The sequence below is a fragment of the Anabrus simplex genome, chromosome 14 (genome assembly GCF_040414725.1).
Source record: "Anabrus simplex isolate iqAnaSimp1 chromosome 14, ASM4041472v1, whole genome shotgun sequence".
Taxonomy (NCBI): domain Eukaryota; kingdom Metazoa; phylum Arthropoda; class Insecta; order Orthoptera; family Tettigoniidae; genus Anabrus; species Anabrus simplex.
The window spans coordinates 77709290-77734270 of record NC_090278.1 but is presented as its reverse complement, the minus strand read 5'-3'; the positions used below and the strand labels follow the sequence as shown (position 1 = coordinate 77734270).

The 24981-nt window shown below is 39.6% G+C and overlaps 1 protein-coding gene across 1 annotated transcript in view; it reads left to right on the top strand.

Annotated features, from left to right (window-relative positions):
* The window catches only part of LOC136885316 (opsin-1), a 56844-nt gene extending 37448 nt beyond the window's left edge, over positions 1-19396 (top strand). The window contains exons 6-9 of the mRNA XM_068230295.1: positions 115-262; positions 3659-3769; positions 6472-6638; positions 19117-19396. Of these exons, the coding sequence (XP_068086396.1) occupies positions 115-262; positions 3659-3769; positions 6472-6638; positions 19117-19246 (556 nt within the window). The 3' untranslated portion in view covers positions 19247-19396. The remainder of the gene's footprint in view (positions 1-114; positions 263-3658; positions 3770-6471; positions 6639-19116) is intronic.
* Positions 19397-24981: the final 5585 nt, after the last annotated feature.

Sequence of the window (24981 nt, the reverse complement as noted above, 5' to 3'; positions counted from 1 at the left end):
AATGGAAGCAACATAAGTAACTTATGGCAGTTCCAGGAATTTAATCCAAACAAAGTGATGTACATAAGTTTTGTGAGGACTGTGTAATAGTGTTAAGTAATTTTCTTCTTCCAGATATGTTCCTGAGGGCAACATGACCGCCTGCGGCACTGACTACCTCAGTAAGGACTGGTTGAGCCGCAGTTACATTCTGGTGTACTCCGTCTTCGTCTACTTTGTGCCGCTGTTTCTCATCATATATTCGTACACGTTCATTGTGCAGGTAATTCCGAACGAAGTGCAAGTAGAAAACTGGTGATCTTAAACCCGCAACTCAGAAATTTCAGGTAATTCGAACAGAATCCATGATACATGGAAATGAAATGAAGATTCCACTTATGTAATATTGTAAATTAGTTCTTCTGTCAATTAATCAGTCATCAGTGATGTGCGTTTGGGGCTGTCACCCAGGGGGAAGATTCCCTGTCAGTTGTTTTTGCCTAGCTTGTCCTTAAACGTTTTCAAAGAACTTGGAAATTTATTTATTCCATTCGCTTACTTCTCGTCCTATAAAAAATAATTTGCCCTGATTTGTCCTCTTGAATTCCAACTTTATCTTCATATAAGAATCTTCCTACTTTTAAAGCTCCACTCAAGCTTATTCATCTACTTATGTAATTCCACGCCATCTCACCACTGACTGCTCGGAACATACCACATAAATACAAAGTATGTTACAAATGTTATTTTGTTAATATCCACCTATTCAATACAAAGAGATTTTTTTTATCATCATCATCATCACCTGTTTACCCTCCAGGTTCGGTTTTTCCCTCGGACTTAGCGAGGGATCCCACCTCTACCGCCTCAAGGGCAGTGTCCTGGAGCTTCAGACTCTTGGTCGGGGGATACAACTGAGGAGTATGACCAGTACCTCGCCCAGGCGGCCTCACCTGCTATGCTGAACAGGGGCCTTCTGGAGGGATGGGAAGATTGGAAGGGATAGGTAAGGAAGAGGGAAGGAAGCAGCCGTGGCCTTAAGTTAGGTACCATCCCGGCATTCGCCTGGAGGAGAAGTGGGAAACCATGGAAAACCACTTCCAGGGTGGCTGAGGTGGGAATTGAACCCACCTCTACTCATTTGACCTCCTGAGGCTGAGTGGACCCCGTTCCAGCCCTCGTACCACTTTTCAACTTTCGTGGCAGAGCCGGGAATCGAACCCGGGCCCCCGGGGGTGGCAGCTAATCACGCTAACCACTACACCACAGAGGCGGACGATTTTTTTTTTAAAGAATTAAATATTACTATAAAATGTTACGGGACATGTTTCGCCCATATTAAGGGCATCATCAGCCTCAAACTCAAACCTGTATGGTGAAAAATCAGGATCCTGATCAGTAAAAAGTAACATTTGTAACATACTTTGTATTTATATACATTTCAATATGGACCTAACACGAGAATTATAACGTGTAACATACCACATAGTCGAACAGCTCGTCTTCTTACTCCCAAGTCTTCCCACCCCGAAGTTTGCAATATTTTAGTAACACTACTTCTTTGTCAGAAATCTCCAAGAACAAATCTTGCTGCTTTCCTTTGAATTTTTCCCAGTTCTCATATCAACTATTCCTGGTGAGGGTCCCATACTGTAAGTGCGGTGTTACCAGAGATTTACACGCCCTCTCCTTTACATCCTTATTCATCATCATCATCATCATCATCATCATCATCATCATCATCATCATCATCAATGTCCCACTCCAGTTGCCTGGGTGTAGTTAACAAGCCTCCTCCACTCCTTTCTGTCCTTCCACTTTTCCTGCTCCATTACTTCTGCCACATCCAATCCAGCTTCTCTAATGTCCTTCCAAATCTGATCATCCACCTTCTTCTCAGTCTTCCAACTGGTCTCTTTCCCTTAACTTCTCTTTCCAATTCCCTTCTTGCTACCCATTCCTTTCCCTTTCTTTTTACATGTCCGAACCATCTCAGTCTTGCTTTCTGTATCTTCTGTACTAACAGTTCTATATTTAGCTCTTCTCTGATTTTAATATTTTGAATTCTATCTCTTCTTAACCGAGAATATTAAAAATTTAATTTCCACTGCTTGGATCTTACTATCTTGTCTCTTATTAGTTACCAGCGTTTCTAGTCCGTATGTTACAATTGCTATGAAATACTGTTTATATAGTGTTAATTATTATTATAATAATAATTATTATAATTATCATAATAATTATTATTAGTTAATTATAATATAATAAATACATTAATTAATTATCCTAAATATTCTCATAACCATGTGAAGAGACATGTTACCTTTCTTAATTACCTGATTAATATGATTACCCTAATGAAGATCATTCCTTATATTAACACCTTGGTACTTACACTGTTCCCCATGAGATACTATCATCCCATCAACACAATAATTAAAACTGAGAGGACTGTTCCTCTTGGTGTAACTTACAACTTGACTCTTCATACCATTGTCTGCTGTCCATCTCACTACATTGTTTAAGTAGCTATCAGCTTGAATTCAGGAGATACTGGATTTGAGCCCCACCGTCAGCTGGTTTTCTGTGGTTTCCCATTTTCACTGCCAGGACAGGTCTTGTTCATAGGCTACAGTTGATTCCCTCTACAGCCTTACCCAGTTTCATTCACCATCATTTTTTCCATCTTCATTAGCTCCTCAACTGAGGTTGATGTCAGGAAGGGCATCCAGCCGTAAAACATGACATATACCTACATTCTTCTCGCGTCATCCCCAACCCCATATCAGGAACAGATCTAAGGAGTAGACAAACAACAAACAATGATGATGATAATAATAATAATAATAATAATAATAATAATAATAATAATAATAATAATAATAATAATAATAATAATATCACACACCTACAATAAACGATCAGTGTCCCTCAAGGCCAAACTCAGGCACTACTGTACCGTTCTTTGACCGGAGGCGCTATATGCATCAAGATGCCTTGCGATGAATAGAAAAGACCTGGCAGAACAACTGGAAGCCAAAGAGAGGAAGATTTTAAGAAAAATCTTGGGCCCGGTCAAAGAACAAGAGCAGGACAGAAGATGACACAATGATGAACTGTATCTACACATGGAGAAGATAACGGACACCATACACAAAAGGAGAATCTGTGCCTACTTTGCGCGAAGGAAAGCTGAAGGGATCTGGTTTATAGAGGTGGAAAACGACCTACAAGGACTGGGGATGTCACATGAGGACATCTTGGATTGTGACTCTTTGAAGAAGAAACTTGGGAAAGTACGAAGTTTTCAGCCAAAACCCAAAATGAAAACTGGCAAGAAGTGGATGGAAGAATGGAGGGATGCTCATCGAGGAAGAGTAGAAGAATGCAGGAACACCGGGCAAGTGTGAAAGATAGTAGGAGAAAGCAGTTGAAATAGCGTGGTCCATAGAAGACCGAAACTAGAAGGAAAAACAAATAATAATAATAATAATAATAATAATAATAATAATAATAATAATAATAATAATAATAATAATAATAATAATAATAATAATAATAATAATAATAATCCCTGCTTAACTTGATATAAATCATCATGTCATCTTGACTTATATGTTATTATTTTATAGAGTTTCCCTTGAAAATGAGCTCACGTTATGCTAATGTTGTGTTCCAGGCAGTGGCTGCTCACGAGCGAGGCATGAGAGAACAAGCCAAGAAGATGAACGTTGCATCTCTGAGATCATCTGAGCAGGCTAACACGAGTGCTGAGTGCAAGCTGGCTAAGGTATGACGTACGTCTGTCTTGGGGAGGTAGTCAGTGAAGCTTTGAATTGGTAGGTGCACAATGTTATGTCAATGTGGGCAACAGAAATTGGTGGTTATGGTCATTTAAGCTGAGGGAGTATAAGGCCATGTCATCATTAGTCATGAGAGAAAGCATCTACCTCCTTTGTAAAGGGTCATCCAATTAACACAGAACCTCAGCTAAGGCAAGCTATCACTTCCCGCTGGCCAGGCAACACGAGAGCAAGCTAGACTTACTGCTTGATAAATTCTAATGCACTTTAAAAGTATTCACTCCTAATGAAAAATATCAAACCATATTCTAGTTAATCAAAAAGTAGCCTGTGACAGTATTTCCTATGTACAGTGAAATCTTGTTAGTGTTCCTCATTAACACGTTTTCCCACTTAGTACGTCATAAATTTGAAGTCCCAGTTCTCATAGTATTAAATCTATATAAAAATACCTCACTTATCGCACCACAAATTTTCGCTATTACCGCTTAATACGATCACATTTTTTCTAGCCCTGAAAATGTTATGGATCATCCTTTGTGAAAGAAACGTGATTTCCAACTTGGGTAACAGCCATTGCCACAGTTGTGTGATTACAGGAAAAGGCCTTGAATTCCTGTACTTCTCAGGATAAGTTGCACTTTCCGGGAGCAAGCTGTTAGCCACAGGACGTTCAGTTTTACTTGCCATATTGCAGTGAGATTGCTGAATAATACAGTGAGCCTGTTTGTGCTTGTATTTTGCATTCCATTCAAAAGTTAGAAATTTATTTTTTGTTGAGTGGTGCAGTGAAGTGTAGCAAATATTTGTCACATGATAGCCTATATCTGGATTAGGAACATAATCGTGTGAAGTTGACTAGCGCAGTGCATATTTGTCTTGTGACAGCCTAGTTATGGATTCGGAAAGAGTCGTGAAATTCCTTATTAATGAAGACAAAATTAAGATCTGTCAGAAAGTGGACTGGCATCCGCATCTTCAAGGTGGCGCAAATCTTGAAACAAAGAAAACCGCCAAACCCCATGGCACTACAGCCCTTGAAGGGCCTTGGCCTACCAAGCAACCGCTGCTCGGTCCGAAGGCCTGCAGAGTATGAGTTGTCATGTGGTCAGCACGACGAATCCTCTCGGCCGTTATTCTTGGCTTTCTAGACCGGGGCCGCTATCTCACTGTCAGATAGCTCCTCAATTCTAATCATGTAGGCTGAGTGGACCTCGAACCAGCCCTCAGGTCCAGGTAAAAAATCCCTGACCTGGCCGGGAATCGAACCCGGGGCCTCCGGGTAAGAGACAGGCACGCTACCCCTACACCACGGGGAATCTTGAAATAAGACTAACTAAAATATTGTTGTTTATCTCGGTTGAAAGTTGCACTTTCAAAGTTTTGACTCGATCCCTCAAGATGGTCAAAGTTTTGTCAAATTCAAAATGGCGGCCTAAGTAATTCCTTACAGTCACACATGGTCGACTGTAACCTCCAATTCATTGTCTAAGAGTCTGACCAAAAAAATAATGTTCAATAACCCACTGGTCCAGTGTACTAACATTTGTTTTAGAAAGAATGTGATCTGCAATAATACACGTACTTTGATATTTTTATTGGCCCCCATGCAAATGTTTTCATATTTGTTTTCTCGTGTTTTTCACACCTTTTAATACTTCCTCTCATCTTTAGAAATGGTAGATATAGTTTTCACTGTAACCGCAGATACATGACATAAAATGCCCTCATTTTTAGTTTATTAACTTAACCATTGTGTTTTATCTTCAGGTTCATGTTTCTTTTGATTGAGATGACAACCAACAGAGGTCAAGGGCAAAGTGAATGCACTAAACTTTAAATAGAACAACTGACAGAGTTTCAGATTCGGGTGTCAAAATAATCAGTCTCCAATTTGCTAACGGAGGAGAAAGATATTGATCCTGATATCGATGTTCTACTGACAGCCATGTTGCCCAATGCCAATTGTGTTTATGTATGAAAAACAGCATATTCATTTAGGTTGGAGTGAAGAGCTACCACTCTAGGGAGTGTTCAAGGACAGATGGAAATACCAGCAACATTTAACTGACGTGATCTCTGAATTGAAAGATTTTAGTAAAATTTTCAGAAACGCTATTTTTAATAAATTGATTATATTTTTAAGTAATAGACAAGGATGACATTTTAAGTAGATAGTAAATAGAATAGTGTAGTTTAGTGTTCTTTTGTGACATTTATGATATATTTTATTTATGACACATGTTAGATTCAGTGAAGAGATGTTTAGAACTTTGGTGTTAGGTGTTGAATGATAAGTAAAGAGGTCCAAGAGATATTTGGTAGTGTGAAAAAAAAAAAAAAAAAAAAAACACTGGGAAAGAAGACGATAAGGTCCTCAAAGCACGTATGGTCGGAATAAATGGTATCTAGTGTTTCCATATCCCTGTTTGATAGTTTTTATTTATATATTCAGTAGTACATTTTCTCACTTAACACGTTCTTTTTCCTTGTCCCCTGCAAAAACGTCTTAATGAGTTTTTACTGTAACTTGATTTGTCCTTGAAATTATGAGAATTTTTTACATCTCCAATTAGTAGCCAGTAGAAGAACTGATGTTAACATCAGATTTATTCATCATCGTTGTTTGTTAACAGCAATTTCTTTTCTAAAAATTCAGGTACAGTATATTTATTATTCTTTCTTCCAGATTGCACTGATGACCATTTCACTTTGGTTCTTTGCCTGGACTCCATACTTGCTCATCAATTTTATTGGAATCTTTGAAGGTGCTAAGATTACTCCCTTAGCCACTATTTGGGGTTCTCTGTTTGCCAAAGCAAATGCCGTCTACAATCCTATTGTGTATGGGATCAGGTGAGAGACTTTAATAACTATGTGTAGATAAAGAATATTGTAGAGGCAGTTTGTACTTTTGACCTTTTGGAATTAAGTGGGAATAATTTCAGGTCACCTGAAGACCTTATCAATGGTTTATCGCTGTCGTTTGTCCGCCTTTGCAGCATAGCAGGAAGAGCTGTTGCCCTCTGTGGTCCATGTTTGGCTCCTGATTCTGTCGGAAATTCAAGAATAGGAGGATTGGTGTGTGGTTTAAAGGGCACGTGCACCTCACTTCCATTAGGGTTTCTCTGAAAGTGCTGCATCTCCTCAGACGAGGACATGAGTTTACTTTCTTAGCTTTTGCGTTTCTTTGTTAATGTTTTTTCCTCCCATCATGAGATGAATGTAAAAAAATATTTGACACTAAGCTCGGTAGCTGCAGTGGCTTAAATGTAGCCAGTATCCAGTATTTGGGAGATAGTGGGTTCGAATCCCACTGTTGCCAGCCATGAAGATAGTTTTCTGTGGTTTCCCATTTTCACATCAGGCAAATGATGGGGCCGTATCTTATTAAGGCCACGGCCGCTTCCTTCCCACTCCTAGCCCTTTCCTATCCCATCATCGCTATAAGACCTATCGGTGACAGTGCGACGTAAAATTACAAGCCAAAACCTCGTAAATATTTTCACCATACCCATTGTGCGGCTGGTTTTAAGACTTGTATGATTTCAAAAACATTCGGTCAACTGATGGTTTACAGAAGTCTGTTTAGTGCGAATGCATAGCAGCAAGAAATTTACTTGCTATAACGGATTGTCGTTATATATGATTTTTTATAAACGCCAGGAAAAACCCCATACACATTAAAATCAGTATGAAACGGCAATGAGTTTGTTTAAAGCGTTTTCGCGGGTGATATCTACACTATGGCTTGCTCTTTTTTTATTTTTAGAAATCCAGTACTACATGAAAATGTACGTTTAATTTCATTCTGAAAAAATTATAGTATCACTCCACAGGCCTCTGTGGCAAATGTTCCAGTTTTCTTTTTCAAACAGCATCACCTAATCTAACCGTATATGAATCATGAAAACGCATTTCAAGCGCACGTATAGAAACGATAACCTCCTCGCTACAAATTTACATGTGAACAGCCTTTCCGAAATTTAACACGTTGTTTACGCATTTATTACGAATACATGTTCTTCTCTTTCATTTCCATTTTCCTTACGGAACAGCAGTCGACGGGTATTACTAATCAACTCCAACATCACCTTCGAATATCGACGAGAGAGCTCGCTAGTGAACATAGTGAGGAAACGATGCCAAAGATGATGTATCGCATGCAGTGTGCATAAACGTCGGTAATGGAAAAAATCGTGCATGCTTAATCGCTCGTGATAACGGATGCGTCCGTGATAGGGCTCTCGCTGTAACCAAAGGATAATAAATAGTTTTATATAGGACTGTTGAAGGGACAGATAAAAATTGTCATTATAACTGTATTAAAAAGGTTTACTAAAATCAGATCTGACCTGTCCTTCTGTCCGTTCTACTAGACCGATTCGCTTCACTTGTGTTTTATTCTCTGCAAAAATACCTGCCGGTGAATCGTCAGGCACTGATAAGTCTCTAAGCTCGGTTAACTTTGAGTGATCCTAAAATCAAGTCGCTAAATGACCACTCCAATACTAGCAGGCGAAGGCTTACCCTAACCCGCAATACATTCGGTACTTAGTGGGTTGCACACGGTTAAGGAGCAATGTCTTTACTGGGCGCAGCTTCATAATACAAACAGCAGAGCTGCAGAACCACAAGAATTAAATACATAACACACAGCGATGAGTGATCCTATCCTTCATACTGTGTGTCGTTATCGAGCCAAGGATCGATACCCATTCAGATACTGGTGATCTGTCAACCTTGAACAACAGAACATTAGGTCGAAAGCATGAGAACACACTTAACTATAGCTTTCTCCGAGAGGTGGCTAAGATTTGCCCATAAGGTTCTGTATGAACTGCACGCTTTACAGCATAGCTGACCTACTTGCCTGTTTTGGAGAACCTGTAATACGAAGGTAATCCCAAAAATAAAGTCTCCTATTTTTTATAAATACATAGACCTGTTTATTTCTACAATGGTTTACTTCATCTTACAGCTTGAACATTTAGCTATTTTTCTACGTAATCACCAATTTTATAGACGCTGTGACAGTTTTTGTATACCCATGTCATACCAGCTCGGCGCGATGCTGTTCAACAAGTGTGGTCTTCAGTCAGCATGTGTGGCACCCATCTTGCGCACCTTCCGGCATTTCAACGTTTCCGTTAAAATTCTGTGAGCGGTGCTTCAGGAAACCTCAGAAATAAAAGTGGAGAGATCATCCAGGGTGATTTGCCGATCTTCACGCATGATTTTTCAAACTTCGCAACTATCTCGACAGAAATCGACGGTCTCCCGCTCCTTTGTTCTTCAATTGGTGATGGATTTTGATCGGTTCAGTACCTTTTGCATTCAAAATACGAATAACTGCGCACACTTCGCACTTGGCGGTAACATCCAATGGGAGCTACATTCTCAACGGCAGCCAAGTCAAGACTGAGTGCCTCAGTGTGGCGTGCGCATGTTTATATGCAAGCGCGGGAAACACTCTTCATAATAATGTGACCAACAGCCACACGAACAGAGTTCTGTATTTATAAAAAAAATAGGAGACCTTATTTTTGGGATTACCCTGGTAGATAAGTAAAATTAAAAATCCACCTTTTCAATACTAATATTAAACTAAACAAGTTATAACATTTACTTGGAACTAGTTTTGATGCTGAGATCATAGAGTTAGTAAATAATCCACTAAAGATAGCACCAGCGCTACCGTCTGCAAGAGAATCACTGCAGCATGCAGAGCATGTTCAAATCTCAGCTGTTTGGAAGAAAGCTCCCTCTACTGTACTCATCAGTGTAAATAAAGAGCTTTCAAAACGGTGTGGATATTGATATGGTTTAAAATTCTTACATGTCAACATTCTCAGATACTACAGTATACTTGTGATGCTTCTGTCCAGTAGAAAGAAAGCCCAAAAAGCTTAAATGCAGGAGAAATGCATGATACAAGGGGACGGTGCTCAGCGACCCTGGAAGTCATGGATTCGACACTAATATTGGTTGTTTTCAATTATTTTTACATATCAGCTCATCTTCTATGGGTGCTAGGGGTGTCTTACCCTCACAGTATTTTTCCAGATAGTAAGTCATGTACGTAACAAGTTTGGTTGAGAGCTTTGCTGGAACATACACTCATTCATCCATAATCTCAGTCATTTTTGGCATTTTCTTTGACTTTGACTTTGACTTACACTTCATCCTGAGTGTCACATTTCATCGTAGAGACCGCAAAAACTATGGATTCGACACTAATATCGGTTGTTTCCTCTTACTTGTACATATCAGCTCATCTCCTAGGGGTGTCTTACACCCACAGTATTTTTTTCCAGATAGTAAGTCATACTTGCACCAAGTTTCATTGAGAGCTACGCTGAAACATATACACATTCATCCATAATCTCGGTCATTTTTAGACATTTTCTTCTCATATCCACAGTGTTTGTCTCCAGATAGTAAGTCATAAGTGTAGGCTACCAAGTTTGAGTGAAATTGCTCCAGTGGTTTAGTAGGAGATGCGTAAAGGTACTTCATAAAACATGGCAGTGTGTTCCCATCCTTCTGCTGTATCCTTCTTACTGGACTGTCATGAAATGAAATGGCGTATGGCTTTTATTGCTGGGAGTGTCCGAGGACAAGTTCGGCTCGCCAGATGCAGGTCTTTTGATTGACTCCCGTAGGCGACCTGCACATCATGATGAGGATGAAATTATGATGAAGACGACACATACATCCAGCCCCTGTGTCAGCGAAATTAACCAATTATGGTTAAAATTCCCGACCCTGCCGGGAATCAAACCAGGAACCTCTGTGACCAAAGGCCAGGACGCTAACCATTTAGCCATGGAAGCAGACTAAACTCGTGTCCTCATCCTAAGGTTCTTTTCAGGTTCACCGCAATGGAGGTGAGCTGCATGTAATAAAGTAATAATTACCAGCCCTCCTGCCATTCCTAAATTTCTGGCAGTAATGGGAATCGAACCTGGGCCTCCGAGGACAGCAGCTAATAACACTAACCGTTAGTCTATGGAGGCAGACGGACTGTCACGGTGGAGAGTAAATTGCTGTCGCCTAGCGGCAATCTGCCCATCAAGGTGGATCCACATCTTGTGCAATTACATTAATTACATAAAATTACTCAACTTAAAAAAACCTACTTACAGGATTTTGTTCAAACAACTTTCTAAAACCTCTCAGGAGGACTAAGAAAAAAATTATGAAATTTTCAGCAAAATCGGTCTAGTAGTTTTTGAGTCCATTCGGGACGAACAAACAAATATTCATTTTTATATATTAGAAGGTTTGAAAGGATCAGCTGCTTTCCATACAACATGGGCTGCAGCAAGGACGAAGTTCCTTTAATTTAAACACACAACAATAACTTTAAAGCTACAAAATAGATCATAAAATATGAATCACCGTCACAGTAAAGTAATCTACAAAAGTTCACTCGACACGTGTTTAATAGGTAATACAAATCCTAAAAGTAAATATTAATAAAAGTACCCAGGCAGCGCATGGAGAAATTTTATATCAAGACACATTATTTGATCTGTTTATATCAAATGATGCGGAGCATCATGGGTCTGCTAGTAGTTATTTAATGTTTTCTCATGTTCTACAGATGTTGTGTAAAAATGGTCTCTTTTCTTTCTTCTTTCGTTTCACCCTCTTTGGGGTACATTGAATCAATCATTTCTCTGAGTGTTGTTCTTTTCTTTGTGCCCATTATTTCTGATCTTCGTTTCCTTTCATCTTCCGAGATAAATACGTGTGGTTTTTAATGTAGATTTGTCTTGGAACTTGATGTTTTCGTCTCTAGTTATTACTTTAGCTGTTCAATCGAATAGTGAATTTTCTGTAATTTTTAATTCTACTAGGTCTTTTTTAGTGTCTTTAAATCAGTTGGGTTTAGCTTTGCTGTTATGAAAAAAGTCCAAGATTTCTTTGCTTAATCAATTAGAGTTCATTCTGAGAAGATGACCATAACATTTTATCCTTCTTTTTTGCAACTTGTTATTATAAAAAGAGCTTTTAACAACCGTCAAGCAGTGAAAGCTGAGGTACATCTGACACATCATGAGAGGTGAGCAATGTGAACAGTTCATCATTGGGGGGAAGTCCGGCTCTGTGGCTAAATTGTTAGCATTTTGGTGTTTGGTGCAGGGGTTCCCAGGTTCGATTCTCGACCAGATCGGAGATTTTAATCCTGATTGGTTAATTCCAATGGCTTGGGGGCTGAGTGGGAGTACCGTCATCAGCATTAGAATTCATTAATGGTAGGCCCCATTCTCAAAGACGCGCAGGTCGCATATACGGCGTCAACACAAAAGATCTTCATCAGGCCTCTTCCGAGGCCACACGTCATTTTATCGCAGGAAATATTGAAGGAGGCCGATGTTTGGGGAGGCAGAGAAATTTCTGACTTAAAAACTTGTGATATAGGTGTTGATTCCTATAGGGAACCTGAAATATTTGTCCCGAATGAGTAAATTTATAATACCAATGTAGTTGGTCTGTTATTGGACATTATAAATTTTCCAGTTAGCTCAATCCTGGTTGCCCTGCGTTCCGCTCCAGTGCATTAAATCGGGCTCATCAGTTGGTAAATAGCACACCCACCAAGACGCATGGCTAGTGCATACCGTGGAGGCCACTGCGTAGGCTACTTGAAGCCACTGGCAGTGCCAATGCACTATGAGAGACTTTGTCTCATTTCCAAACATTGATGCCTGCCTGGCCATCAGATGATACGGATGTTGATTCCCATAGGGAACCTGAAATGAGCGACATTTTCACACCGTTCATAACAGGGACTGGTTACATAAGGAATGACAGTGCTCGTACCTCAGTCACATTCATATCGTCAAAGCTAAGAGTGAGAATGAGACAGATCAATGAAAGCAACAAATTTGATGTAGCCCATACCAGAAGACATCGTGCACTGTAAATTCTAGGACATTATTTGTATTTAACATAGTGCATTGGCACTGCCGGTGGCTCTAAGTACCTTACACAGGGGTCTCCGCGGTATGTACTAGCCATGCGTCTTGGTAGGTGTGCTAGGTACCAACTGATGAGCCCAACTTAGCACACTGGGGCAAAATGCTGGCAACCAGGAATCAGTTAGCTGGAAAATTTACAATGTCCAATAACGGACCAACTATATTGGTATTATAAATTTACTCATTCGGGATGTATATTTCAGGGTCCCTATGGGAATCAACACCTATATCAACAGATCTTAGTTTGTAATTAGTGTGCTTTAAAAAACTTCACTAACTTTCAGCAACAAGACTTTTACATCATCATCATCATCATCATCATCATCATCATCATTATTTTCCAGCTCCAGTTTCCCGGGTGTGGTGTACAAGCTCTTCCCACTTCTGTCGAAGTATAATTTCTGTTCCTGTATGTCCTCTCCCTTGACATTCCTCTTGGTGACCTTTGATTTCACTGTGTCTGTCTGTCGATTCCTTGGCCTCTCCCCTTTCACTTCTGCCATAATTCCTTCCTGTTTGCTTCGTTTCTAATACCGTCCTTCCTGGTCTTTTGGCTCATTGTTCACCGGGCGAGCTGGCCGTGCATCTGGGAGATAGTGGGTTCAAATCCCATTGTCGGCAACCCTGAAAATGGTTTTCCATGGTTTCCCATTTTCACACCAGGCAAATCCTGAGGCTGTTCCTTAATTAAGGCCACGGCCTTAATATCTGTGGCCTGAGGACTGGGTGTTTGTGTCGTCTTTAATGCTCCTTTCCTCACATTCAACACTCTACACTTCCACAATTACAATAGGGATGTACTGAAACACTACCGATAGATGTCTCACGTGTAATACCCGGTATGCGCTTGTCGATCGTCATTTGTTTGTATGTGTTTTTAATGGAAGTTACCGAGTTAAACGATGAAGTTAAAGATTTAATATATCGTTATGACAAAAAAGACAACAAGGAAATTGTGATGCCTGACTATTGCTGTGCCCTAATGTACCAAAATCAAGGTCGACCGTACTCATACCATCAATTTCCTAAGCGAGATCCTTTCCGTAAAAAGTGGTTGCATGCGATTCGTAGGCAGGACCTACGAAATAAAAATATGACTCCTGATATCAAAGTCTGCTCGAAATGAAGATTATGTCATTACTGAAACTGGCAAGTAAGCTAAATAGTACTAATTAAGAAGTAATTTTATAATAATATGGTAGTGACATTCTGAAGAGTTAATATGACCTATTTCAATAATTTTAGGCGAAAGACGAAGACTTAAGGATATATTCATGGTGTGGCACTGGTACCTTGGAAATAACTCAGAGAGCAAGAAGATATAGAAGTACGAAAACAGCCATAACACCGTGTGCGGTACGGTACGCTGAATCACATCGTGACCTATAATGTGACACTGGAGCACCATCAATTTCAGACTACCTGAACAGGAAATAATTCATTACTTCCACATTTGAAATCTTTATATTTGTCTTATGGTCCGAAACAAGATCCTGAAACTCGTGCGCTGCAGGGAAATGAAGCTCAATCGTACTGGATGTAGCCGCAGGCACTGCTGTCACACCAATGTCAAGCCTTATGTACGCCTATAACCTGCAAAGAGAAGAAAAATACCGTATTAGGAATGTTTTCAAAATGCTATTTGTACTTTAAGAATTCAATCTTAACTAAAACGCTATAAGAAAGAGTTGCTGCATTTATTCCTTACCTTTCAATCAACTCTTCCATTTTTTTCGGATATTTTTTTTGCGCCTTTTCTTTAATTCTGCTTCCAAGTCCGCAATCGTCATTGCACCTATACCATTTCCCGTCTTGTTAAAAACATTAACAGAATATGTAACCCCATTTTAATGCATTTAAAGAGAAACTTTCGTTTCGATGATCACAAATGTAGGAATACTCTATAATAAGTCTCATGTAAAACATTCGAGCAGCGGAAAGAGCATACCGGGTATTACCATTACGCTGCCTAGCGGACAAATTTTGCGTGATACATCCCTATTACATGCAGGTTCAAATCATATGGTGCAAGTAGTGGGAAAAGATCTACAGAGTTCGACGCCATGAACAAATATCATTTTGAAAAAAAAGTTACGGCCGCTTCCTTCCCACTCCTAGGCCTTTCCTATCCCATTGTCAGCATAAGACCTATCTATGTCGGTGTGACGTAAATCAAATTGTAAAAAAAAAATGAAAATTAAAAAAAAATTCATTTTTCTTCTTCTTCCTCCGCTTTTCCCACATCCGTGGGGTCGCGGGTGCGAACTGTGTCGCACATGTGGATTTGGCCATGTTTTATGGCTGGATGTCCCTCCTGACGCCACCCGATATGGAGGGATGTAATCACTATTGCGTGTTTCTGTGGTGGCTGGTAGTGTAGTGTATTATCTGAATATGAAGAGGAAAGTGTTGGGACAAACACAAACACAAAAACACCCAGTCCCCGGGCCAGAAGAGTTAATCAGACGCGATTAAAATCCCCGACCCAGCCGGGAATTGAACCTGGTACCTCTGAACCGAAGGCCTGAACGCTGACCATTCATCCAATGAGTCGGACAAATATTTTCATTGTTCTGGTGAATTTAATTTCTGTTGACTAGATTTTATTGTTAGCCTTGTTATATAGCAGGGCTGGCCACAACGAGGCTCGCGAGCCGCATGCGGCACTTGAGTCAGTCTCGTGCAGCTCTTGACACCAAGCTTAGAGTAAAATTAATTTATATAATTCATGGAAACTAACAACATCTCGTGGCCGGCGGCAATCAGTAGCAGCGATGTGCGGCTTAACGTTATTTCATGATTTGAGATCATTTAAAAGTTCTTTTTCATTCCTGAAAAGTCCTTTTGCTGTTGATGTTGTGGGCGATGGCTGTCCTGTTTCATCACCAATAACAAAGGATACAGCAGCTGTAGAGTTGGAGCTACTAGAAATGCAAGAGGACGAAGGAGTAAAAGGACTCAAATGAAGTGGCGTTTCTACCATAGACGTTTGGAAGAATGCTCCAGAAGAAAAATACCCACTAACAAAAGAGTGTGCTAAGAGACTTATCTCAATCTTTGGGACTACATGTGTGTGTGTGAATCACTGTACTCAACGCTTAAATTCATTAAATCTAAATACCGATCTTAACTAACTGATGAACATTTAAGTTATCTTGTGCGAACTGGGCTTACCAATTATCAGCCAGATTTCAAAAAACTAACAGCAAAAATGAACACTCAAAAAAGCACTTCTCAAAGGTAAAATTTCATTCTTTGATGTGTACCTGAACAATAACGTTGTGTGTAGTGTAGAAAATGAAGGTTCCTTCATTTGTTATAAAACAAAAAACACCTCTTCATTTTATAAACTATTTTCCAAACATGCTCCCAGTTTTGTCTCCTAAATTTGCGGCTCCCAAAATTAAGTTAGTGGCCACCCCTGTTATATAGGGTACATGATTCAAGTACATACAGTTGGTGGGAATTGGAATGAAGTAGGAATTGGTCACTTTTGCTGTCTGGCATATTTTATCATCTCGTAAGTAGATTTCTCATTTTAAAATAAAATTGAGAAGATTTCCGAGTCCTATTAAGTATTTCTTGGTTTATTGTGTTATCTTTTGAAATTAGTTTTCCAAGTTATTTAAAGTTAGAAAGAGATTGTAGCTGATTTCTCTCCAGAAAAATATTTGAATCTACGCCTTTTCTGTTGATAGTCATGGAGAAGTGCAGACTCACTTACATGGTGTTCATGGATCTAGAAAAGGCATTCGATAATGTTGATTGGACAAAGCTATTTGAGATTCTGAAGGTGTTTAAGATATTACCAAAATTTATTAGGATCAACCTATTCAATACAATTGAATTTCCAAAGTTAGGACTTACATCCTATTACACTAAAATTTGAAGGGACATGTTTCGCCCTTTATAAGGCCATCATCAGCCTTTTTACACTCATACTTCAAAGATAGAAATCAAGATCCTGATTGTCATGGTAAAAAATATAAAAATGAGAATATAAGATTGGAAATGACTATTATACAACGTGAGAAATTGTTACGAGTTCTTAAATAATAATTTACAATTGAAACTTCATTTAAAATGTTTGCGAAGAAAAGGTTGAAGTTGGTATGATATTACACTAGTAATTTTAAAATATTTTATAAAATAGACAAACTAGGCCTTATCCACATAATAACAAGAAGGTCTATGGCTAAGGTTGCTGTATCAAAGTTCGAGTGAAATTCGGCTGAAAGCAACTTGATTTACATGTTGAAGAGAAGGTTAATGGACCTTCAGTGTCATCTTAAGTGGCTTCAGCCGAATTTCACTCGAACTTTGATATGACAACTTTAGCCATAGACCTTCATGTTATTATGTGGATAAGGCCTAGTTTGTCTATTTTATAAAATATTTTAAAATGACTAGTGTAATATCATACCAACTTCAACCTTTTCTTCGCAAACATTTAAAATTTAATTTCAATTGTAAATTATTATTTAAGAACTCATAACAATTTCTCACATTGTATAATACTCATTTCCAATCTTATATTCTCATTTTTATATTTTTTACCATGACAATCGGGATCCTGATTTATATCTCTGAAGTATGAGTGTAAAAAGGCTCATGATGCCCTTATAAAGGGTGAAACATGTCCCTTCAAATTTTAGTGTAATAGGATGTAAGTCCTAACTTTGGAAATTCAATTGTATTGAATAGGTTGATCCTAATAAATTTTGGTAATATCTTAAACTGATGTACATTTCAATACGGACCAAACATGAAATTTGTAATATGTAATTCTGAAGGTGATCGAGATCAGTTACCGTGAAAGAAGAATTATCTACAGCTTTTACAAAAATCAGTCTGCAGTGATAAGAATAGAGGGGCTTTGAAAATGAAGCGGCGATCTGAAAAGGAGTGAGGCAAGGCTGTAGTTTGTTTCCCCTTCCTTTTCAGTGTATATATCAGAAAATCTGACACTCTCTACTGCGAGCTAAAACATTGCTTCCTGGAGTGGGAGTGATGTTGACTCAGGAAAGGAGAGTAATGCACGGCGCAAAGATGAAGGAACACCATAGTTAGAAACCACGTGGTCCACGAGGCCTCAATGAAACAAGAAGAACAGGCAGTATAGGAAATCAAAGAGGAATTTGGGAAGGGAATTACAATCTAAGGAGAGAAAATTAAAACCCTGAGATCTGCCGATGATATTGTTATTTTATCTGGTATGGACAGAGTCTTGCAGGTGGAGTACAAGTTGAAAATAATAAGTCCAAAACAAAAATGAAATGTCGTATGGCTTTTGGTGCCGGGATATCCCAGGACTGGTTCGGCTCGCCAGGTGCTGGTCTTTCTATTTGACTCCCATAGGCAACCTGCATGTCGTGATGAGGGTGAAATGATGATGAAGACAACACATACACCCAGCCCCCGTGCCATTGGAATTAACCAATTAAGGTTAAAATCCCCTACCCGGCCGGGAATCAAACCCGGGACCCTCTGAACCGAAGGCCAGTATGCTGACCGTTCAACCAACGAGTCGGACAAAACAAAAATAATGGAGTGCAGTTGAAGGAAGTCAGCTGATGCAGGTAATATTAGATTTGGAAATGAAGTCTTAAAGGAAGTAGATGAATATTGTTACTTGGGCAGTAAAATAACTAACGATGGCAGAATTAAGGAGGACATAAAATGCAGACAAGCAAGGAAGAGCTTTCTTAACAAAAGAAATTTGCTCACTTCCAACATTGATATAGGAATTAGATGTTTTTGAAGACTTTCATCTGAAGCCTGGCATTGTATAGAAGTGAAACATCGATGATAACTAGCTCAGATAAAAGGAGAATAGAAGTTTTTTTGAAATGTGGTGTTACAGAAGAATGCTGAAGGTGAGATGGATAGATCGAATCACAAATGAAGAAATACTGGATCGAGTTGATGAGAGGAGATCAGTTTGGCTAAATTTTTGATGAGAAGAAGAGATAGAATGATAAGACACATATTAAGACACCCAGACTTGTTCAGTTGGTTTCTGAATGAAATGTAGGCAGTAAGAAAGGTAGGGGTAGACCAAGATATGAATATGACAAACAGATTAGAGCAAACGTAGGATGTAGTAGTTACATAGAAATGAAAAGCTTAGCACAGGATAGGGTGGCATGGAGAGCTGCATCAAACCAGTCTATGGACTGATGACTCAAACAACAACTGTCATTTCAACAGTTTTTGTTTTAAGTTTATCTATCATTTTTAATTTGTGCACAATATATTAGTTGATTCCCCATTTTTTACCCCCAATATTGCATAATCTTGTCAATGCAAATCACTAGAAAGCATTTTCTGTTTTACCGGTACAGCCATCCCAAATACCGCGCTGCCTTGAAGGAGAAGCTTCCTTGCCTCGTTTGTGGGGAAGGTGAAAGTGCTGACAATCAATCGACTGGATCTGCCGGTACCACCACTACCATAGCACCGGAGAAGGCATAGGTCAGCTCGTCTGTATCTGCTGCTACGTACGTCGACCCCTGCTACGTCGTCTGGAATGTTCTCTTCTGTTTATTCTGCTCTGATACATTGGATATCATTTCTAGTGTAACGCATACATTTTGAAATATTGTGTATGCTCGATCTGATGAAATCCTTGCCAACCTGAAGACTCAAATGCGAGATCACATAATAGCGGGTGTCCACAATTAAAGTGACAGTGTTCAGTGCGGCACAGCACGGGCTGTTATGATTGTAAGAGTCTGAAATTTCGTAGACATGTCAACTAAGCAATGTGCTCATGAATTATGCCACAAAAATTATTAGTTCCAAGTATTGCCACTGGGCAAAAATATGACACTGCCAGCAGTCGGAACATTCAATTTTCCGTAACTCTGATGTCAGAATGTTGTTCCGGTGGAATTGCATTGTGTCAGTTCATTGGTTGTTGCAGGAACGACCATTGCCTTCAGCTTACGTGACTGTTTGGTGAGGTTTTACAAGCTCCTTCATTCTTGGTCCATTTTTCTTTGAGGAGATGATGCCTCATGAGCCTGTTAGGTGTACAGTGACACCTGCATGTTATAGGGATCTCCTTGTGCAGCACGTAATTCCAGCAACTGCGACTGCAGTTATTTTCATGCAAAATGAGGAAATACTACATGTCACTTGCCAGGTGGAAAGATTTGCTGCGAGAAACCGTCAGTAATGACCCCATCATCTCTGGGCATTTTCCAGATGCACGATGACCATCAATTTCCCCCGACCTAAGTCCATGTGGCTTCTGCTTCTCGGATCTTGTCTGTCAGGGACATATCCGGTCTCTGCCTGATCGAAAAACTAGCCTGACAATGACAGTCACTCTGATTTCACTGGCAAATGTCAACCATGCCGTATTACGGATGCAGCATGTTGCCGACTTGGGAGGCCATATAAAACAGTGTTTGTAACCATAAATCCTAACACCGTTATCATATGTTTGATCTTTCTTGCCTTTTTCTGCAACTCTAATTGATAACAGCACTATATTTTCACCTGGTGGCAAGACATGGAACTAATTTTTTTTGGGCATAATTCGCGAACGTATTGCTTAGTTGGCATATCCACAAAATTTCAGACTACTCCTATCATTTCAGCTTGTCTGCGCCGTGCTGAACACCGTCAGTTTAACTGTGGACATCCTGTATCTCCAGACCATACCAGAATGATGATACATTGAAGGATCACATTTTATAATTTTAGAAGCACTGACTATTAACTTCTTTCTTGTCTATTGTTTACATTGTGATTCAGAATCTTTAGTCACTATAGTCTTCTGGTCAGCATTGACAAAGTCTAACTCACATTCAAAACTTAGTTGTTTGGTTCACTGGCTGTGTGGTTAGGGTCTAGGCCTGCAGGTGTCACTGGCTTGGGTTTGATTCCTAGCTGGGTGGTGGGATTTTAATCATAGACAGTTAAATTCCATGACTTGGTTATCCTCAACAATCCTTCAACTCGCAACACACAATTACACTGTTTCTTATACACAGAAGATGCTGCCCTCCCTCTCGGGAAGGTCTGCCTCCATACGTCTGTAATATCCACTCAAAACTGTAGAAGAACCTGGTTGACACCATATTTAAGACTGGCAGGAGATTTGGAGTTGATCACAAGCTGGAAGCTTCTTGATATGAGACAGATTGTCTCTGGCCTAAAATTTAATGTTAATGACTGAGAATGTCATCACATTCACCGTATGCCTCCTATAATCCTCAGTTTTTAACTGTGAGGTTCATCAGTCTATTGAAACTTCTTCTGCCGGGCTGAGTGGCTCAGACGGTTGAGGCGCTGGCCTTCTGAACCCAACTTGGCAGGTTCGATCCTGGCTCAGTCCGGTGGTATTTGAAGGTGCTCAAATACGACAGCCTCGTGTCGGTAAATTTACTGGCACGTGAAAAAACTCCTGCGGGACTAAATTCCGGCACCTCGGCGTCTCCGAAAATCGTAAAAAGTACGTAGTGGGACGTAAAATAAATAACATTATTATTATTATTATTGAAATTTCTTCTTCTACTTCTTCTACTATTTCTTCTTCTTTACTGGCCTATATTCACCCATAAAATGGACGTTCGGTTCATCTGACTTGGAGAGAGTAGGTCCAACGTTCATATACCAGACCTAACGGCACTTCACTTTTCCTTAAGGCAGCCTCAGCAGTTCGTTTCTACGTTGCCTCAGGACGCCCTCTTCCCCTCTTTGGCTCTTCAATGGCAAGAACTTTCTGTACTAAGTAGTGTTCATCACATCTTCTGACGTGACCGTACCAGCGGAGCTGATTTTCCTCCATTTTGTCACTGATGGGCACAACTTTGTCATGCAGAGTGACGCATCTCTGTGACGTGCGTTCACTGGTTATTCTTCTTCTGTCTTACCCAACATTTGGAGCCATACATGAGGGCAGACTGGATAGTGGTTTTGTACACTTTGCCTTTAATTTGACTGGCATCCGCTTATCACACATTGCCATTTCATCCAACCAGCACTGATGCGGTGCTTGACATCTGCATCGATATCAGTTGTAACTAATTCAGTGTAATTCAGATTAATTCAAATTAATGGTGTCTTTTTCAGGATAAATCTGCTAATAAATGTTTTCTTTTTCACGTATTTCTATATTTATTTTACCCTGAATCAGTTTCGATGAACTGAAGAACTGCATACCAAGCTCGATAGCTGCAGTCGCTTAAGTGCGGCCAGTATCCAGTAATCGGGAGATCGTGGGTTCGAGCTCACTGTCGGCAGCCCTGAAGATGGTTTTCCGTGGTTTCCCATTTTCACACCAGGCAAATGCCGGGGCTGTACCTTAATTAAGGCCACGGCCGCTTCCTTCCAATTCCTAGGCCTTTCCTATCCCATCATCGCCGTAAGACATATCTGTGTCGGTGCGACGTAAAGCAAATAGCAATGAAGAACTGCATGGTCATAATAAGTCAAAACTCATTATAATTATCCCCAAGTCGAGAATAGGGTGGGATTTGCTGTGGATACTCTAAAGTTCTTTCTCTATGCCAAGTAGTAAAATTTTTTCTGATAGACTTAGATTAGGTTTCAAAGTTCTGTGTAACAAAGTTTTTGTCGTTAGTGTGTTTTTCCAGCTCTACTTGCCCAGGGTACATCCATATTAAACTTCAATATTTCCATAGGAAGGAGGGGGTTTTGAAAAATAAAAATGCTGCACGTACAGAGTATAATTGCAAGTGCATGTTGTTTTGAAGTCAAGCTCTTCATTTCCTCCTGTTTGTCTGACGGACAGCATTGGCATTTTCTCGCAAGCGGAAAGGCTATCCTGAAGTGGCTGACTGCAGTGGAATGCCACCACCAGTAATTCTTGAAACTGTTACTTTCACTGTCTCTCAGAGAGTGAAATCAGCCTGAGAGAATGGATCCAAGATGAGGATATCAGGAGGAGAACTTCATTCGCCGAAGTTGAGATGTACTGTAATTTATAAACTTCATTGTCAAGAACCTGTATTGACGTTAAATCAATTGTAATTGAGGGCTTTCCCACCTTTTCAATACATTTATTATTGACATGACATAGGGTTTTGGGCTTATGCAGTGTCAAGAAAATAAGGTGAAATTCTTTACGTTTTGCAGAGAACTTTGTTGTGCCTTATCAGAAGAAAATTTTGACTGTTCACAAGAAAGGCTTTTCAACGAATAAGGCTTGAATTTAGACGTTATAATAGACATGGGAGTGGTACGTTCATTCATCACCAGATGGCTCACCGGACATGGTACAGTGCTAGCGTTCAAAGCAGAAGCTGACGGAACCATCAGAATCAGTTTGAGAGGGAGTCACATAACAACAGGAGTACGTACATGTGAAAGCATGACATAGATACAAGCCTGGAATGAAACATCTGGCGATGAGGAACGTACAAATTTGGAAAACACCGAAACGAAGTTAGTCCACCTGCTTGTTGGAAGAATGACATCCAGTGCCATGCAGGAAGCAACTGGAGTCTCACTGCCCAGCAGAAGTTGATATGGAGGGGAAAGGAATTAGCCTATGTTCAGGTTAGAGGAAAGGAGTAAGAAAGGTCTAATTTGAGCCTATCATCTCAGCGGTTAACGTCCTAAGAAAGAGACTGACGTGTAACCTTTGAGGGATGTAAGAACTGTTCTCTGCCTTTGAGAAACTCCCGGTCACTCAGTCTAAACAAAAACCAGACTGATTTCCTCCATCTACTGCTGAGGTTGGTGCTGATGATACCGCCTTTACCAAGCGAGTTGGTCATGCGGTTAGGGTCACGCAGCTGTGAGCTTGCAGTCGGGAGATAGTGGGTTCGAACCCCACTGCCGGCAGCCCTGAAGATGGTTTTCCGTGGTTTCCCATTTTCAAACCAGGCAAATGCTGATTTAATTAAGGTAAATTAAGGCCATGACCACTTCCTTTATACTCCTAGCCCTTTCCTGTCCCATTGTCTCCATAAGACCTGTCTGTGTCTGTGCGACCTAAAGCAAATTGAAAAAAAAAAAAATACCACCTTTGCCTTCATCAAGAGCTAATTTTCACATCCCCTATTAAGCACCAAGCCATAGACAGTTTGAGAGTCTGTCTAAAAGCTGGTCTTGCCTTGTGAAGACAATAGGGGAAACTTTCCAAACAAGACACTAGCACAGAAGATGTCAACTGACATTCCTAGAAATGGACTTTAACATGATCTTGTGTTGCTATCTGTCCAGCAGATGCGAGATAGGGGATAGCAGACATATAGACATAACAACACATGGATTTAATTTGCAATTTTAAACAAAATATGAATATTTCCACAATTATTGTACTGCTCTGTCTTCGTCCAACCTGTTTGCAGCAAACTGAGTCCATTCCCCTAAAAGAGCTTGTGGATTATTGTGCAACTTTTGTGGCTTGAGACTGATTATTAAATTGAGGAAAAATATGTACATTATTTAGAATTTTTGAAATAACTTATGGTAACATTCAAATATTAAAAAAATGTATCTGCTAGGTATGTCGCATATAGTTAATTCAACAATTTGAAGGATAGGTACAAGAAGTTAAAATTCACCAACATATTTTCCTTTAGTATGAAGATGGAGGAAATGTATTTCTGTGAAATGAAGGCTTGAAAAATGCAGAAAACGTGAAGTTTCTGTTATTAACATACATAGGCCTAGTATTATTACTTTTCATGTGGTATTCCTGAATATCATGGTGCTATTTATGAAGTCAGGCATGAGTAGTGTTAATATTGACAATATGGATTTCTTTTCATCTTGTATAAAATTACACATATTCTGTCATCGTACATCTTGACAGACTGTAATGGATTTAATGTATCACCTTAGGATAAACAGATTGTTTTGAAGTTGCTTGTAATATTAATTTTTATAAAAATGAAACCCATATGGCCTTAAACATAAAATATATGAGATTTTCCCAGCATGAAATATGAGTGTTTTATTTCTTGTCTTCTCCTACCTGTGGCTTCAACCTCTCGTAGTTTCCAGTATCCTAACACATTTTCTCCCATATAAAACCATGGTTTGATTAGGTTAAAATACCATATCCGATCTTAGTTGGATTTGAATTCGTGCCAAATTTTTCTATTCAGATGTGCGTTTTCGATAGATGACAGGAAGATAAACATTTTACTACAGCTTGGAGTAGTTTTTTGCATTGTGGGATGTGTGATCTAATTAAACACATGCCAGTCCTGAGATCTCTGTGA